The sequence below is a fragment of the Heliangelus exortis genome, chromosome 3 (assembly GCF_036169615.1).
Source record: "Heliangelus exortis chromosome 3, bHelExo1.hap1, whole genome shotgun sequence".
NCBI lineage: Eukaryota > Metazoa > Chordata > Aves > Apodiformes > Trochilidae > Heliangelus > Heliangelus exortis.
The window spans coordinates 68,811,090-68,830,238 of NC_092424.1; the positions used below are offsets into that span (position 1 = coordinate 68,811,090).

The following is a 19,149-nucleotide window of genomic DNA, read 5'->3' on the forward strand; positions in this document are numbered from 1 at the left end:
TTGAGGTGAGGAAGGGAACGTAAAATAAAGATCAACAGTGTCTCTTTGTTCTTGATCAGTTTGGAAACTTAATTCAGCTCACTATGCAAAGCTGTTGGAAAACATTGCAGTAATTTACAATTGTTGAAGTTGAGCATCTCTGTTTGTATTTTCTGCTTTTGGTAGATGATTCCTGAAAACAAATATTGAATTTTAATAATTGAGTATTAAAAATGTATAAAGTGATTAATCTTTTTTTTTTGTAAGCTAATGCTTTTTGCAAAAAAGTGAGATCCAGGGATGTGTGTTTAATAATTCCTATTAATTATCAGGTGTGACCTCTTAGTTACAATCTAGTATTACCATAAAAATACCTCCAATGAGTTCATTTGCATCGATAGTCTCCTCTTTAATTTTTTGAAGAAGATCCGAAACTAACTTATTGTATTTATTTGTTGGTAGGTCCAGCACCTTACCCTCATCAGCATGGAGCTACATGCTCGAACCAGACGAGATTTGGAACCAGACCCAGAGTTTGATCCGATCTGTGCTTTATTCTATTGCATCTCATCGGACACAGCACTGCCAAATACTGATAAAAAGGAAATCACTGGTGCTATAGTGATTGACAGAGACAGAACGCTCTCAAGCCAAGGTTCTTATTTCTTTTTTCTTAACATATTTTACAAAAATGCTTATTTCGTAGTAGTCAAACAGTAGCAAGCAAAATATAATCGAGTATCTATATTACTGTTTAGCTCATTTAATTTTGTCTTGTTGGATGAATGGCCATTTAAAACAGAGAGAGAGTTTTCCTGCTTATATCTTCCAAAGAACCACTGCATGGGCTGTTAACCACAAAGAATGCACACACGTGCAAGATACCTATATTCACGTACTTGTGGACAAGCTCCTGCAGTGTTCTAAAAGTTATAAAGAGGAAAACCTGCCTTTAGTTTCCTACTTGAGTTGCTGGCTTAGCTACAAGTAGAAAATGTTAAAAGCAAGACAGTATGTTTTATATTTTACTTAAGGGTTATTTTTGTGGTTTTATCTGATCCTTTTAGGATCCAAACAGGGGCCCTTATTCTATTGTACCTTTTTGGCTTTGTTTAGACCAGTGATACTCAACCTGTGGCTCTAGAGCCGGATGTGGCTCTTCATGGCCCTACAGGCGGCTCTCGCAATGTAGGCATCTGATCGGCGCTCCACTCTATCAGGCAGCGCGGGGAGCACTGAGCAAATGGACCAGCAGTGTGGGAGTCGCTGAAGTTCCCCCTCCCATAGGGGGAAAGAAAAGGAGCTGCTGGGACCCCCCACAGGTAAGAGTAGAGATCACCTCCCACCCAGCAGCCGTGGGGCAGAATGGGGAAAAACTCGCCCTTTTGCCCCTTCCACCCTTCCACCCCACTCCTTCCTAGCAGCCAGAAGGGGTTGAAGACAGAGTGCTGCTGGGAGAGAGGATGTTGATGTGTCACGTCATGATATATCAATACGTGATGATGTTGAGGCAGCATCATCACACATTGAAGTGTCGTGATGGGAAAAAAAAAAAAAAAAAAAGCCAATCACACTGTTGATACTTGATTTTTATGGTGCTCTACAACTCCGTTTAATAAAGAAGTGGCTCTCCAGCTGTTAAAGGTTGAGTACCACTGGTTTAGGCTAGTAAAAAAAAAAAAAAAGTTCTCTTTCTTTCAGGGTTTCTTTTGGCATTGTGAACGCATATCAAACCACAAAATACTGTCTAAAATTTAAGTGTGGACAAAACCCTACCAAAAATAAATTTAGCATTAAGGCAACAGCTCCTTCTTTTACCAGTTTATTTTTCAGTGTATTGTAGATATTATGTTAAGCTAAGTTCTTATTATTGTCAGTGAAGTTTATTCTGGTACCATATGCTTGTTATCTTTAAAATATTTCTTGCCATTACTCTAATAAGTAAGATTTTACACAATATAGCCACTATGGCTTCCTAGGTTTGTGCCATTGATAAATTATCAAGAAAAAGCTCTCTATAAAGAGGTCCAGTAGTATTTTGAAAAAACAAGGTTTCTGATCTGATTTTGTTAGTGAAATAAAATTACATGTTTAAATGGTATTGTGACATTCTTTGCTTTAATTTATGTGTGCTGTCAATATTTTCATGGTTAGAACTTCTTGAGTTCCCTGTGAAGTGATTTCTGTGACATTGAGATACACCTTTTTTTTTTTCACTTTTCATATTATTTTTGCTTTGTAAGTTACAGTACTCATTTTAATGTTTCTTTCTGAAAGCACACTCATCATTCTAAAGATGCCAAGAGTGTGTCGAAGTAGTGTGACTTTTAAAAACTCTATAGATTGTTGGCTTAATCACAAAGATTACTATCTGTTGCATAGAGAAAATGAAAAGACAAAGTGTGTGTTGCATATTATTCGTTCAAAGATAGGTTTTTTTATGGAAGGCAAATGCTGAGTTCCTGCATGCATACAAATTTAGTTATTAAATCACACATGATCAACGTAGACACTTGTAATGTGCACTAAGTGAGCAGTTTCTCATGTTTTTCTGTTAGTGACTTAGTGATTTTTAAGAAGTGTACTGAAAACTGTATTATGTTGTGTAGCAGTTTTCATTCTTAAAAGCATTTTGCAAAGCACTACTCTAAGCTAGCAATTAAAAGACATATTTTGCATGAAGACACTCTATGAGCTGTCATATAGTCCTTGAATATTTCTTAGAAAATTATTTTGAAATAATAGTTGGGCTCTTGTACGTGTAAAATGGCGATGTTTGTCTTGAATCAAATTTATTTATTACAGAGTTTGTGCAAAATTACCCCATGCTAGAATTTTACAAAGTGAAAAGAAAACTTCCACCCCTAGAGGAACAAAATAGGTCCATGGAATTCATTATGAAATAATTAGTGTTAAAAAAAAATAGGTTGTATTCCATGCTTCTTTTCAGTTGTGTGTTTTATTCTAAAGCAATATTGTTTAGCGGATGTCCTTCTAAATAGTAATGATTTTTTTAAATTTATTTTCTAGGGAGCAGAGATCAAGCCCCCTTGCTCACAAGATCTGGAGTTACAGGACTAGAAGTCAGTTACGCTACTGATGAAAGAACTCTTTTCCAGGAAGTAGTGAATATTGTAAAAAGGTAGCATATCTGTACGTTCTGCTTTTATTTTTCAGGCTTGGTACAGCAGATTTAGTTCCTTCAGCCCTTGCCAGTCTCTCAAATACTGATTGTTGTTGTTTTCCTCAAAGGCTTATTTCTAGAGTCGACAAGCATGGTGGTCTTTTGAATAAAAATACTGTTTGATTTTCTTTTTTTCTGACAGCAAGAACGTTCTGATCCTCTTAAGCAGCTGAGTTACAATTTTGAAACTAATCAGCCATACAAATAATCTTGTTTAACATACAACCTTTCCTGTTAATACGAGAATTCATTACACATCTCTCTCTCTGAAATGCTCAGAACAGTAGATATGAACAGTGCTGAAAGCTGTAGAAAACCCCTTAGATGGGAAGAGTTTTTCTAGGGACTGAGGCAAGACCCTACATGTTACTGTAACACTCCTATCAACAGGTTAAAAACTGGTAGTTGAAAAATCAGTTTCTTTCGTAAGTTTTGTCTTCTCTGAATGGAAATCCCCTGCTCCATCAGACTTGGAAAGCTGTTGGTTTTCCTCATCCCCACCAAGGCTGGGAAGCCTGTTTGATAGACCTCTCAGCTGGTGAGTAGGTGGAACCACAGATGTCTCTCCAGGCCCTCTTGACAGAGGTGCAAAGCTGTAAAATTGCAAGGAAAAATAAACAGATTTAAACTATGAGTCACCCTGCTGGAATAGAGGCACAAGAGAAAAATGTGTACTAGGCAGAGTACATTTGCAATTCTTTCTCTCTCCAACCAGAAAACCTCAGATGAGAAAGACATTGACCAAGCCCATGAAGCCAGAATACAAAAAGAGTTGCTGAATGCAACCAGCACAGGGTGGGTCCTGAAAGAGCAGCAGATCCCTGTTCAGAGAAGACAAAATTCAGGTAAGGACCATAATTTTGTATTTCTCTTTCTTGGAAATCTAGTGCTCCATCAAACTTAGGAAAACTACTGAGAGTGAGAAGCTGCCAATAAATGAAGAATTCTCTACAAGTTCTGTGGGGTTTTAAAAGGTGATAGTACATAAGGAGTATGGGAGAGAACTCAGCAGTTAGAATATATATTTACCACTGAAGAACAGAAGTCTACATCTGTACATATTGAAGGCATTACAGAATGAAAAAAACATGCAGTTTTTGTAGTCCTTTGAGATGGAAGGTACCAATCACCAGGTTGCTGACTGAGAAATCTCTTCTTAAGAGATCTCTTCCAACACTGTGCTCGTGTGCCTTTTTGACTCAACAACTTTATCTTTAAAAATTGAGTTAGTTAACTTGTATTCCTGGAAGATAAAAGATGTAATCTGTTAATGGAGAGGCAGACTGCTGTCATCATCTTAGTCTACTTCTCTCCCCCCTCTATGCAGTGTCACTTAAGGAATCAGACTTCTGCTTGACCTCTCAAAACATTTTAAAAGGTGAACCACATCTACAGTTTGCAGCTCTTTTTTCCCCTTTATTTTCTATTGTCTAGGTGAAAGAGAACAAGAAATTTTGCTTCAGTAAATGTTTTATATTTCTTAAGCATAAAACAAGTGTCTGGGCCCAGAGTAGCTCTATCTGGAGGGAAAAGTTATAATAAAACTACTTGATTAAAAAGTAGTGTACTGGAAGAATCTTCCTCAATGGGAAATGAGCAAGCAAGCAGCTGTAATGAAAACATCAGCATTAGGAATTATTTTTTAAACAATCTTCTACTGCTGGTTTTAGTGTTATTTTTTTCCAGCATAAGCTAGGTACTCCAGTTGTTCTGGTTAGGTGCATTTAATAGGTCAGATAGGTTAGAGAAAGAAAACAGTCAGGCCATGTTTAGAAGCCATTACCACTTGGGGTTCTTGGAGTAAAACTCAAAATCACTTTATCAGCAGAGGACCATGTCAGCATCTTTTATATGCTGATGTGTGTGCATCAGGCTGGAGGATAATAAGTTCTTGCGACCAAATAGCATGCCCAGTGTGACTGCAGCTTGCTTTTGGTTCATTTTCTTAGCTTCTTTAACTGTTGAAGGGAATGATGGAAGAGTGAAATTCCAGATTTCCTGGCACAGTGAGTGAAAGAATATCTGTTCAGTCTTGATTGTCAGTCCCAGGAACAGACTTTCTCAGCTCAGTGGTGCACTGAACAGAAGGTACCTCAGCTGTGGGAGGAATTGTCTTATGCAGTCTGACTGAAGAATTCTTGCTCTCATTTCTAGTCATTTTCTTAGTAGCTGGTCTAATTCTTTTTCTTGTTTAATATATGTGAAATTGTGGAACATGCTAATTTGTTTCAAGTTCCAGCCTTCTACTTCTCTATTTAGGCCTTTTATTTTTATTCTATTCTGGTTATCAAAAGTAAGAAATTGTTGATTTGATTCTGTCACTTCTTGTCAATAGACGTAAACTCTGGAAGAGCACAGTAGAGAATTCTTGACCACTGTTCCCATCACACAGATGAGGGAAAAGTGATTCCTGGGAAATGTGTCATTTCCTCCAAAACTCTTAGCTCATCAATCTCTTTTTACACCGGAAATCTGCAAGCATTTTGTCTTTGAGCAAGTAACACAGAGTATCTCTGCAAATAGTTTTTATAATGTGTTGATTGATACTGAGGGACATGGGTGCTGAAGCACAGAGCAATAAATTAGTGAGGTTTTTATGCTTGCTGGTGTTTTCTTCCTGGGCTACACCACTAGCCTTTTGTCACTCAATAATGTTTCCCAAATCTAATCTTTTTATAGCAGAGATAAAGTTACTCTGTTACACATTCACTGCAGATGAGGATCACTCCAGAAAGTTCACTGGAATTAATGAGCTGGATTCAGTTATACCTTCACTGTGAAGCTGTTTGATGTGCATTAAATGTGGATGATCACAGTAAGGTTAACATGGTTTAGCACCTAGACATCCATGAAGTAAATACCAGGTTAAATGTTGTTCTGTGAAATGAACAGATGCTTTCTCTGATTAACTCAGGGCAGTTCCAAATGAAAATAAGTCATCTTGAGGTCTATGAACCAGAAGACAACCTGGTTGTTTCTCTGGAATTATGATCTCGGACTTCACCTATGCTGAAAACTAGAGGATTTGTTCAGATTTTGAGGGAGATTTTTTTATTTCTGGGATATTAGTGCTGAGAAAGATTCAGCTGTGAAATGGGATTACCTACAAGCATGAATACCAAAATCTGTGTAGAATCATCTAAAAGAAAGCACATCATTGTAAAGAGAATTTGAGGATTCTCTTTAATTCTAAAAGGCATTGAAATAATGAGCTGCTTGAGGATTGAGAGGCAGGGAACAGTTTGAAAAGAAGAGCCACAGAGATTACTTTGGAGGAGGCAGGAAAGAATAAACAAAATGGTTTTGCAGCAGAGAAAAGCATAGTTAAAGTGCTTCTGGTACCCTGACAGCTATCTGAATTTGAGAGGGTGCTTCACCTACATAGGTCTAATTTTCCCTTCTTTGGTAAGCTGCCCTCTGGCTGTAAACAAAAAAATAGGATATCAACTCAAAACTGGCATGAAGCAGCTTGGAAACAACCACTTTCTCATGCTGTGGAGCCAGTGTGGATGATCTACAATCACAGACAGCCAAGCTGAAGTCTCTTTGGAGCTGTCCTAGGATAAATTATTTTCTTCTCTTGAATGAAGCTTGTGCCTATATTGCTGTCCTAAAGGATTCTGTCATGCTGCCTGAACAACCTTTTAAATACATGTTCTCTTTATTATAAGGTATTGGCAGCACTGAGTTGCTATAAAAATTGGAAGAAGCTGCTTGAAGAAGTAAACCAGAACCATCTCTCTGAACCTGAAGGCAGAAACACACTCACATAGCTCCATAAACCAGTCAGCACAAAACCTAGGAAAGCTGCCTGTTTAAGGAGGAAGAGGAGGGAGGGAATACTATGAGAATGCTTGTCTTGGAGATTTGAAAAACAGAGGAAAACTAGAGGTGTCCAAGCCTGATGGAGCAGTGGATTCCCATGAAAGAGAAATTAAATGTCTGGGCCTCTCCTTTACTTTTAAGGCAAATTGTGCCACTTTCCTCTTAAGTGCAATACTACGAGATATAGCAGAAAAGGACTGGTCCTGCAGACATTAGAGGAACAAAATTTGGGGAATTCATGTGGGAATGCACAGTCCCCATCTCTGTGACACTCAGGATATGGAAACAGGATCAGCTCGAAAAAAAAGTAGTAGAATCCCTGCTACTCACCAGCCACCCATGGCTCTTTGTCTCCATGGAAGTAGTTTCAGATAAAAGTATAAAAACATACTATAAAGCTGTAAGATTTTTCTTAAACACTTTAGGATAAAAATTTGTAAATTAATTAGTTGTTAACAGTTAACTTTTAAATATTGTATATAATATTTTTCTTGTAAGTGTGATGCTGCTAATCAGTTTTTTGTTTTGGACACAATTCATTGTATTTGTTGTTCTATATATGCTCTAGCAACATGTTTTGTATAAAGCAGAGATGTATTAATCTAACCTTCTTTTCCCAGGTCATTATCATCTTCTGTGGTGTTTTCCTGTAGAAATATTTTCTTAATGTCCTGTATCAACTTTATATAGATTTTTATTTTCCAAAGCAAACTGGAAAATGTTTTCAGAGATTTCAGTTACATATTTGAGTCACCAAGTATTCTGCTGCAGTTACTGTGTTTGTCTATATCATAGGTCTGGCTTAACGTTTTTTCCCCTTTTTCTCTTAATTTTAGCTGGAAGAAAAATAGCAGTGAGGAAATCCAGGCACATAATAGAAAGGAAGGCATAACTGGGGACTTTAGTATTCATTCATGAAATTATCAAATGAGAAAGGAAGAGGTGGCATAACAGCACATACAACTTGGCTAGAAAAGAAAATAATCGCATTTCTTCTCTCTGCAGCACATATGAGTTGAATGCTGATGCTGTCATCTTTAAATCCTGCCAGTGTAAATGCTGCTTTTCATCTTTGCAGAGACTGGCAATAGCATGCAAAGCAGTATCAGTGCCTATCCTTTTAACAAAAGAGCACTGTGTTGGCAGACAATCATCTTATTCCTGTCATGTTAGTCCTTTCCAACAGCTTTCAAATACCAGTAATACAACTTACTAGTTCTTTCAGGTGTAAAACCTGGCCTAATTTATTTTAATAAAAGCTTAAGCTGGTGATGAAGACCAGCTGGATAGTTGGTCAGTAAAAATTGTGAGCAGAGAGAATGAAAAATATAAAACATCCTCTCCTTAGCTCACAGCCTGTCATCTTTGAGGTACCACATGAAAAGGGTAGAAAGAAAAGTGAGAGAGAGATGCTTCAGTTGAGCTCACATGAACTAGATGTTGGCTTTACCTGTTCTTTTTCTTATCTTAATAATGTCATCTCTTAGCTCCAGACATCTCTTCTGTGATAGCAGAAAGAGTATCACAATAGGTCTCAGTAAATTACATACTGGTTCATTGGTACAGCTGCTACATGGCACTGGGCTGCAGGAGAAGGCACTTCTGCTACATGTATTGAGATGGAGTTGATCGGCAAGGAAATAAGTGAGAAACAGCAACACCTCATGTTAGGTGCAAGAAACCTGATAGGTCTGTGGAAGCTGTTTCATAAGGTAGATCTTCTGCATACTGTAGTGGAGAAGTTTGAGGTCCCAAGTGTTGTTCAGTAGAAAGGAGTTCTAATTCAATATAATCTTATTTTGTTTTTTCCTTTAAAAGTAATTCAGAGATACACTTAAACAATTATTTTCATTGTAAAATTAAGGAAATACATAAGGATCCATAAATTGGTTAATAACATTTGTAGTCCTTTCGGCATACACATTGTGAATGCATACAGATAAACATACATAATACACATAAATGTCTAACTCACTGCAGTATCTGAAAAACTCAATTGCAGGTAGTGTATTTCTAGCTCTTTCTGGGTTCGTAAGATTATACCACTTGGATTCAAGCTTTAAATATGGGAAACGGAGACTAGGGGATTATATTTATAATAGGGTTTGAATTCATTTACAAAATACTCTACCCTGATTTTCCATTTAGATAGATTTTCTACAAGGGTTGTCTTGACTGAAACTTAGACATCTGTATTTCATTGTCAGTATCTAAGGAGCTACGCTCATCACCATTTACATTAAACAGAAATAACAGGATCTGATCCTGAAAGAGATGGCTAAAATACAAAGAATAGTTTGCCCAGTGAGGCTTTGTTGCTTCAGTGACAATGAAGAGAGCAGCTGAGAAAACTCGAGACTCCAAAATTAGTTGAAATGAGACCCTGCCCGTTAATGCATGTGCAGTGTCTAGTTGGGAAGGATCAGCAAAGTAACACTGTAAAGTGGTAGCCTGTGGCTCCGTGCCTGCTGTTATGTTCAATCACTAGTTGCCTGCACAAGCAAAACTGAGTTCAAAATTAGCTTGCTGACTTTTTAAGGTTTTGAGTGATAAACTTGCCTGCCTGTGAATTTACATAAAACAGTGTTAAAATATGTCTTATTTAAGTTAGATACAAATGAATTAAGGAAAATGCATGTAACTGAAAACACCCTAACCTAAAGTGGTTGTAAGTCTTCCCGTGTGAAGGATACTAGAGAAACTATTTTTGAGATTATATGCAGATGGCTCGTAGAGGTTGTTTTATTCATTAGCTTCATTAGTAAGATTAACTCAAGAATTGATGAAATGTTGTATTCAGTTGCAATACAAATAAAAGTATTTGCAGTAGTAATGTAATTGCCCACTAAAATGTGGTTAAGTAGGAAGTGAGGGAGATAATGGGCAAAGAAAAAGCCTTTTATCACAGGTGATAGCTGCTAATAAAGTTACAGGAACTTCCTGCTTCCAAGCAGTATGCTTATTTCTCTTCAGAACAGGCTTAAAAGAGCAAACAAATTGACATAATGAATGTGGTTTTATGTACCACTTAAGCAGTTCTTCAGGTTTCTCATTGATGCTTGCATGTATTGCAGAACCTATCTACATACCATCCTGCCCTGTGTAAAATCTACAAGTATTTTCCATTTTAAATTATGGGAAAGCAGTTTTCAAATATAGATGTAAATAGTGTTTTGCAATATGCCAGAACCTGGATAGTTAAGATTCAATAATTAATGTGCAGATGTGTTAATTTTTTTACATTAATTCTATGACTTTATAAACAGTTACATAGTGCTTTTTATTTCAAAGCTTACATGGAGCTATTCATAATTTTGGAACTCAACTGGCAATCACCATGTGTTGTGTGGAGTAACAAGTGGTCAAAACTTTTTGCAGCTGATTCTGCTGCTGGGAAGAACTGCGAGCTTAGCTTCATTTGTTCATAAATTGTTCCAAATAGCTATGGGTTTGTACTACTGATAGACTAGGCTTCCAAAATAAATAAATTTACTGTTTGCACTCTTTATCATTATTTCCTGCCTCCAAAACAAAGAATCACTCATTTGACAGTAGCAGGAGATAGCAAATATGCCCCCAATGTAAAGTACTAGGTCTTCTAATTTCTCTGGAATGCTAGAAATTGAAAACTTATATTGGAGTCTTCTACTTTAGCCAAAAAATGAATGAAAAGCATTCCTTCACAAGTAGAAATAGCTGGTAAAAGGGATTTTAGCAGCTTTGCTGGCTGATACCAAAGCCCAGATTGTAATAAAGAGATCACCATGCTGAGTAAGAATATGCAAACACTTTTACCCTTTATTTTTCACAAACATTTAGTGTCTGTGGTGGAAGCATGGAGCAGCTCTTTTCAGCAGCTGTTCTCAGAGTAGTTGGTTATGTCAGAGTGAGTTGTCATCTGTCTTTGACTGGAACACACAAGCAAGAAGACACTTTCACAGTAAAATTTGAAGCTTCATTTGTTATGTCTGTGATACAACTTTAACTTTGGATTTGGGAAAATATACCTGACAGTCAGGGAATGTTGGCATATATTGATGTATTTAAGGATGCAGAAAGTACAGAGATTCTGTTCCTAAGCCAATGTCCCTGTCCACCTGTTCTGTAAACTAAGGTCTACAGGCCTGTGTCCTGTTTTGGGTTGAGCATAGGCTGTGATACAGAACCCTCAGCTTGTTGCCCAGTCCTCTGCCTCCTGGCAGCTCACCTTTTGTCATTCAGTTGTGTTGAATGTGGCCCACTGGAACTGAAAACCCCATGACTGAGCTGCATAGAAACAAGCAGCTGTTCTTCCCAGTGAAGCTTCCTTTCATTTTTTGCTATAAAAGAGATACCTGATTTTACTTGGGCCCCACTCTCTTTCTGCCTAGCCCAAGAAAAACGTTGTTAGGCTCTTCAGCAAGTAACCAGATTGTGACTTCTGGTTTTAATAATGCCTACTCAAAAAGTAGGTGATAGAGGTGCCTCCAAGCTAACTTGTTCTCTAGTGCTTTTTCTTTGAAGCCATTTTCTGTCTAGGCAGCACTTCTCTGAGACTGATTAAAAGATGGGCAGTGACTGTCAGAAGAAAATTCTTGAGTTATCTTTTTGTCATGCCTGAGCCAGTCAGATTTTCCACCAGGCATAAAATGAGTTTTCCTTTTTTATCCTATAGAAAGAAGGTTATCTTAAAGGGAGAGGTAATTAAGTAGAGCTGATAGATATGGTTGTTTCAGTTTTGGCTGCTCTTACTTAACTGTTTCTAACTTTTCGATAAAATGTTACCATTTTAGACCGGAAGTGTCCTCTGATTATTACAAACTACACTGCAGTATGCATGACAAGTTGTTATTTGCAAAACATTCAAGTGGTTTAGTAGCAATTTCTATTTTATTAAATAAAGGAAAACAGTACAACAAAGTCTGAGGACAGGACTATTTCATCATACTCCTCTTGTGCCAGTAGCTAGGTTTCAGTTTATGCTGATACAGCCTGATTCCATCCATAAACCTGATTAGACTTAAATGTTGTTCTTTACAAAGACTGAAATAATAGATACACAAACAAACAAATAGTTTTCCTAGTGAAACCATTTCCTCTAATTTTTTTCAGTTGATTGTTATTAAAAATCCTAAAAGACTGCCTGTTTTAAATATTGTCTTCTAGTCCAGATGCTGCTTTCATAGACATCCATTGTGCTTCTTTTTTAAACTCGACATGATTAGAAAGAAATCCTGATTATACTCTGTTCATGGAAAATATTTTCTTAAATAATATGAAGCTCATTTTCCTTTTTACCTCCTCTCTAGATATGACCCAGACATTTTGTTAGGCTATGAAGTCCAGATGCATTCCTGGGGTTATCTCTTACAGAGAGCAGCTGCACTGAATGTTGATTTATGCCAGATGATTTCTCGTGTGCCAGGTAAGTTATTGTATAGGGTTTCAGTTCAGTACAAATAGAAACAAGTTGAAATGTATGAATAATTTTTTCTTTTAAATGCAGAGTATTTCTTCATATGGACCTCTTTTGTTGTTGTTGCTGTCATGGTGTTATAAACACACGCATAAAATCTGTAATACCAGGTATTCAGTGGTTTCTGAATTTTTAAATTCTTTCTGTATTCCACTTCTGGGTATGTCCTGTATCCATGAATCTAAGCTAATTTTAAGTAGTAATGTGTATTAAGTTTTCAGTTCTCTTGCTTCTCCTTCACTTCACACAATGAATGTAAGTGTAAAAACCTGTAGTTTGCTTGCACCTCAGATACTGCAGTTGTAGCCTCTTTGCAACCTTTCCTCCCTCAAAATGCATATAGGAGAGCTGGTAAAAATGAGGAGGGTAATCCAAATGTACCTAGTAATTTCGTAAATTAGGATTCTAGAAGAGACAAAACTGGGTAGGGAAAGTAAAAGCCTAAGAAATCTTGAGGGGCATAAAGGGAAATACGGATTGGTCTTTTCCAATGCAGGAACCAGATATAATCAAGTGAAGCTAGCAAAAATGGCAGCTACAGAATAGGAGTTGATTTTTCACCCCCTGGGTTGCTGACTTCCTTACCACAAGATAGTACAAATGAAGTGTATGTTCCTTTAAGAGGAGATAAATTATTGTAAGAAAAAAATATATATTAGGAACAGTTATGCATGTGAAAATAATGTTTGGCCCAGGAAGCTGCAAATGTTTAGAATCTGGGAGAGTTCTAGAGAGGTTACGTTATTGCTGAGCCACTCTCCACCATTTTTGAAAAATCATGGAAAACTGGAGAGGTGCCTGAAGCCTGGAAGAAAGCTCATGTCACTCCAGTCTTCAAAAAGGGTAAGAAGGAAGACCCAGGCAGCTACAGACCAGTCAGCCTCACCTCCATCCCTGGAAAGGTGGAGCAGCTCATTCAGGAGGCCATCTCTAACCACCTAGATGAAAAAGAGGTTATCAGGAGTACCCAGCATGGATTTATTAAGAGAAAGTCATGCTTAACCAATCTGATAGCCTTTTATGATGGCATAACCAGAAGGTTAGATGAGGGGAGGACATGATGTCGTCTACCTTGACCTCAGCAAGATGTCCCTCATGATATCCTCACAAGCAAACTTCAGAAATGTGGATTGGACAGTTGGGTTGTAAGATGCATTAGGAACTGGTTGAAGGACAGAGAGTTGTAGTCAGTGGGGCTGAGTCAGGCTGGAGATTGGTGACCAGTGGTGTCCCTCAGGGGTTGGTCTTACTCAGTATATTGATCAGAGACCTGGATGACAGGATATAGTGCATTGTCAGCAAGCTTGCTGATGATACAAAACTGGGAGAGGTGGCTGACATGCCAGAGGGCTGTGCTGCCATCCAGTGTGACCTGGGCAGGTTACAGAGCTGGGCAGGGAGAAACCAAATGAAGTTCAATAAGGGAAAATGAAGAGTACTCCATGTACTGGAGCCCCAGACACCAGTTGGTTGACCTGTTGGAAAGCAGCTCTGGGGAGAAAGACCTGGGAGTCATGGTGGACAACAGGCCCACCAAGAGCTAACAACATGCCCTGGCAGCCAAGAGGGCAATGCCATCCTGGGGTACATTAAGAAGAGCGTGGCCAACAGGTTGAGGGAGTTATCCTCCCCCCTACTCTGCTCTGGTGAGACGTGGCCTGGAGAATTGTGTGCAGTTCTGGGCTCTCCTGTTCAAGAAGGACAACTGCTGGAGAGAGTCCAGCACAGGGCCACTTAAATGATTAGGGGACTGGAGCATCTACCCTGTGAGGAAAGGCGAAGAGAGTTTGTGTTGTTTAGCTTAGAGAAAAAGAGGCTGAGGGCAGATCTTATCGATGCTTATAAGAATCTAAAAGGTGGGTGTCAGGAGGATGGGTCTGGACTCTTCTTCATGGTGTTCAGTGACAGAACAGGGGGTAATGGACACAAACTGCCACACGAGATTTAAATTAAATATGAGAAAATACTTCTTCACTCTGGGGGTAACACAACACTGGAATAGATTGCCCAGGGAGGTTGTGGAGTCTCCATCCCTGGAGACATTCAAGACCACACATGGATGTATTGCTCTCAAACCAGCTCTAGGGGATCCTGCTCTATCAGGGAGGTTGGACTAGATGTTCCTCAGAGGTCCCTTCCAACCCCTTACCATTCTGTGATTATCAGTAGCTGTTCCCATGTCCTTGAAGCAATTGCTTTTCAGTACTTGATAGAACATGATAGCAGAGTAGCTGCATCTTTGGGCTCACCCAGCTCAGCAATAACATCTCTTCTGTTGGCATCCTGTATACCTGGCCAAGAGAAAATCATGTTTTAGAAAAGCGAAGTTCACAGTCTTCTTCTTTGAGGTTTCAGTATTTGTGCACTCTTTCAGTGCCTTCAGAATCTGTTGATATCTGTGATCTGTTTCGAAAAGGTCTGAGTTTTAGAGACCAAACAGGGACAAGAGAATATAAGAACAAATGTATGCCTTCAGTTGCTAGTTTTTGACACTTGGATCTTGGTGAATTTTTAAATACTTAATGTATGAAAACAGGAATTAATGACAGTTTAAATATGAATTGGCCATCAAAGGTCACGTTTCCTTCTTCAGCACAAAGGTCTCAAATTTAATCTGCAGGAATACTAACTGATTTGGCTGAACCCTGATATTATATTTCCCTGATGGCTATACTGAGATGATACACTGGTTGCAATAATAATGCCACTGGGTACAGTCTTCAGATGTATTGAAGGATGTTTAGAAAACCTTTGGGCACATAACATTTCAAGCTTTGCAGTTTATTTGGTAAGAGAAATGGCAAGGGTTGCAGTCAAAGGTTTCTTAAACCTCCAAATATCACAAAGGTTTACTGCTGTAATGTAGAAGCATGACTGAACAGTCTCTTAGTTTTGGGATTAATGTGTCTACTTTTGTTCTCAAGGCTGAGTCACACACAGCTCTTGTCTGGCAAGACAGCTGTGTCTGTACTGTAGTTGATGCAGAATCAGCAGTTACCTCAGCAAAGCTCTCAATAGTACCCATCTTCATGACACAAGCTGTTGTTCAAGTTGTTGGAATCGGGATACACAAGGAGATTTTCTCAAAGATGAAAGGTTACTTTGCTTCCTAATGGTGATATCCCTATACATAGCAAGGCTTCTACATGGGTTCAGTTCTAGTAAAAGGAAATTAAGGTTGTAGCCCTTAACATCTTTGGATATAAAGTCCAAATGAATGTGCAGGACATGGGCATAATCTCCACAACACTGGCATTCATAGTACAGATGCTCTTGTGCCAGGTGATACACGCACACCCAGAAGTGGAATATTCAACACTTAAAATGTTTCTGAGAACTAATGTTATTTTAAGGTAAGTAATTGTGGGGGTTTTTTTGGCTGAACTGCAGGAGAAAAATCAGGAAATGCTCACACTGATGAGCTCCTCCCAAAAATGTCATGCAATAAGTATGGGCTTGCATATGTGACCACAAACATACAAATGTTGTGTTCTCTGTTGTTTTGTGGCCTTCTTGTTTACAGTTTTGACCCCATCTATGTTCCTCTTGCTTTTTCAACCCCCGTCCTTTATATTTCCCTCCCTTCTTCACATGCTATGTTTTCAGAACAGGAGGTGCTCCTTTCCTCTTCTTTCCTCCTATTGAAATAAAGATGGAAGGTACTTTTCCTTCCTTCTGTGATATCAACCTAACAAAAAGAAAGCTGGACTTCTCTCTGGCTTTGCTTTATTGGCTGTGTCTGGTGCTGCCTCTGCCATTTACAAGTGAATTATTCGTAAGTCACTAGGACACACCACAAGAGAAGTGAGGACTGTGCCTGTGCATAGTGGCATTTTTTGTTCGTGCACTGTGGCCTCCCGTTTCCTCCTTTGCATCACAGCTCAAAGTTAGGCAGTGGATAACAGAGGATGAGAAGACTTCTATTTGTTTCATCTCTTGCACTTGAAAAATGGAAGAATGCCCAGTTCTGTTTCTTAACAACTTTGTTTCCAAAGAGGCCAACATGGTTCTGCTAATACATTCCCCACACCAGTCGTAGAGTACTACAGGGTTTGTAATTTTGCATCACTCATCACATGCAGAGTCTCTTGTTCATCAGGGGAGTGGATCTCTTGTGACTGCAGTATACTTAGTCACCTTTATCAGCAAGACAAGAAACAAGCTTAAGAAACACAGGGAATCTCTTGAACAAGTCAAAAGATAGCTAGGGTGACACTATGAAAAACAGAACTAACCGAAAATTTTGCTTCCAAATAAAAAGAAAAAAAAGAAAATGGGGGGGAGGAGAGGAAGTTGCTCATTTTTGTAGGAGGTCCAGCACATGAAAATAAAGAAGAGCAGAAGAAAATATGTTGCTGCTTGTGGGGCTTCTTTTCTACCCAAACTTTAAAAGAGAAATTGCTACTTTTCCTCCTTAAAAATCAGAAACAATAAGGAGGTTAAAAGGATGGTGTGCATTTTGATGAAGTGTATGAAAGGTTTGCTGAACTTCGTCAAAGGTCTATGATTTATTGATAAGGTCAGTAAATGACAAGTAGGTATTCAGTACTTTGATTTAATACACATTTTAAAGATCAACATATAAAGTTGGTCTGTGTTAATGTTCTTTTGGAGTAGTTCTGCAGAATTTCAGTCAATTATTCTGTCTTCAAGGGTAAATGACCTTCATGACGAAGGAACTAATTGCTTAGTTCTGATTATTACTGCAAAGCATAGAGTACTCATGCTTCTATATCCCCAGTCCAAAATGTGTGGGTCTTATTAGTACTACTGTACAGGGATAGCTGATAAATGTGTAGTGGCAGAGTACCCAATAAACAGCTGAAAGATGGGTATGGATTTAGGATTGTGGGGAAACTGCCCCTCTGTGCTTTCTCTTCCATTAAGCTAGTAAGAAGGAACAAGTCTGGAGGATGAAATAATACAATGTGTTTTCATACTGAATTTTATAGTTATACATTTTTTAAAACATCTATATAGACTTAGAAAAAAAACAACAAAAACCCCCACAATTTCAAGAAATGTATACCAAAAAGACTGTCTTCTCTTACGGTATAGTATTTCAAAGCCTGAAAAAAAACAGGGATGGCAAAATAGGATATCTTTCCTGCCCTGTAGTCACCACTGCTGCTTCTGCCTCTGTATTTGTTCCTTCCTATTTCTCCATTTGTTCTGTCCCAAACTTATGTCTACCTCCTGTTTTTTGCTTTTACTGTATAAAAGGTGACAAATTTTCTCCCCCATTCCCTGGTTCCAGCTATGTGAGGTCTTTACAAGTAAAGCCTTGTGTTATACACTCTTTAGGCAAAAAATAACATTTTTTGAAAATGTTGTGCACTTACATCTGTGCAGCTACATCTCAAATGATATTTGGCATTACTTAAATATATTCACTCTGAAAAATATATTGCCATGGACACCATTTCAATGAAACTGAAGCAAGAGTTACTTTCAGAGAGATGTGCAAGGGCAGAAACACCTAGAGGAGTTTTATTTGGAGATTATGTGAAAGACTGGTAAATAAATAACCTTGTACAATCAGTAACAGACCTTAGGAATTCTTATTTTTCTACAGAGCTCAAACTGGAAGAGGGATGCTTTGATCTGATGTTGACTGTCCTGTAACTTGTCTGAATTTTTTATTTTTTGATGTGTTTAGATGAAAAGAAAGAGAATCGATTTGCAGCTGAGCTGGATGAATATGGATCAGATACAATGAGTGAAATAAATATTGTTGGGCGAATTACCTTAAATATTTGGAGAATGATGAGACATGAGGTAAAGTTATTAAAAGATTAATGTATCTGACTTACTGGATTTTTAAAATTATTGTAGACTTAGTTGAAAATTTCATGTAACTTATGTAGCATTGTGTGCTTGATTTATACACCTTTTCAAATAGAGCTTTCTGACACTTTGCATATCTCTGAAATATAAAGTACAAAAGCCCTTATATTTCAGTAAAGCTTTTAGTAATACTGCTTTTCACTTCTTTTTGGTTTTGAGAGCAACTTACTTGTTTTAGCCATTTTTCTAGTATGATGCTTTTACTGAATGAAATACTTGAACTTATTTGTGGCTGTCAGACTTACTCATTGTTCTGCTGTTTATGACCTTAAATTTAATACTCAAATGGTTCTGTCTTTACAAATCTTGTTCTAGTTAAATTCAGACCTGATCTTTGTGATCTACTTAATAACATACATTCTTCTCATTTCAAGGGATATTCTTTCCTGACTTTTTTCCTGACTTTTTTTCCTTTTTAGCAAAGAACATTAATAAAAAGTTAATTAATTAGTTGTTACAGTTTTTTAAAAGTACAGATTTATTTTACTATGAAAGGCATTATGCATCTTATCGTGTCCTCTGTGTTTTTCTAGGTGAATCTAATGAATTACACTTTTGAAAATGTGGGCTTTCATGTTCTTCATCAACGTTTTCCTTTATTTACTTTCCGAGTTCTGTCTGATTGGTTTGATAACAAGGCAGATGTCTACAGGTAATGATCTGCCAGTCCATTTTGTTCTTTTTAAGACCAGATTCTTAACATTGAATGGGGATAAGCTAAAGTAAGCATAGGAAGAAATAATCAGTTGAGCTCAGGTGCAAGAACAGTCTGTATTCAGCAACATATGCTTATTTATTCTTCTACTGTGTTCTGTTGTGCAGCTACACACTCAATATTTCATCTTTATGTATTTTTCTG

General features: G+C 37.8%; 1 protein-coding gene across 5 annotated transcripts in view; it reads left to right on the forward strand.

The window, feature by feature from the left end:
• REV3L (REV3 like, DNA directed polymerase zeta catalytic subunit) overlaps nt 1-19,149 on the forward strand; it is a 116,292-nt gene that overhangs the window by 81,180 nt on the left and 15,963 nt on the right. For all 5 annotated transcript variants that reach the window (XM_071741140.1, XM_071741141.1, XM_071741142.1 and 2 more), the window contains 5 exons: nt 442-634; nt 3,010-3,121; nt 12,277-12,392; nt 18,103-18,221; nt 18,824-18,942. In XM_071741140.1, coding sequence (XP_071597241.1) covers nt 442-634; nt 3,010-3,121; nt 12,277-12,392; nt 18,103-18,221; nt 18,824-18,942 — 659 coding nt within the window. The remainder of the gene's footprint in view (nt 1-441; nt 635-3,009; nt 3,122-12,276; nt 12,393-18,102; nt 18,222-18,823; nt 18,943-19,149) is intronic.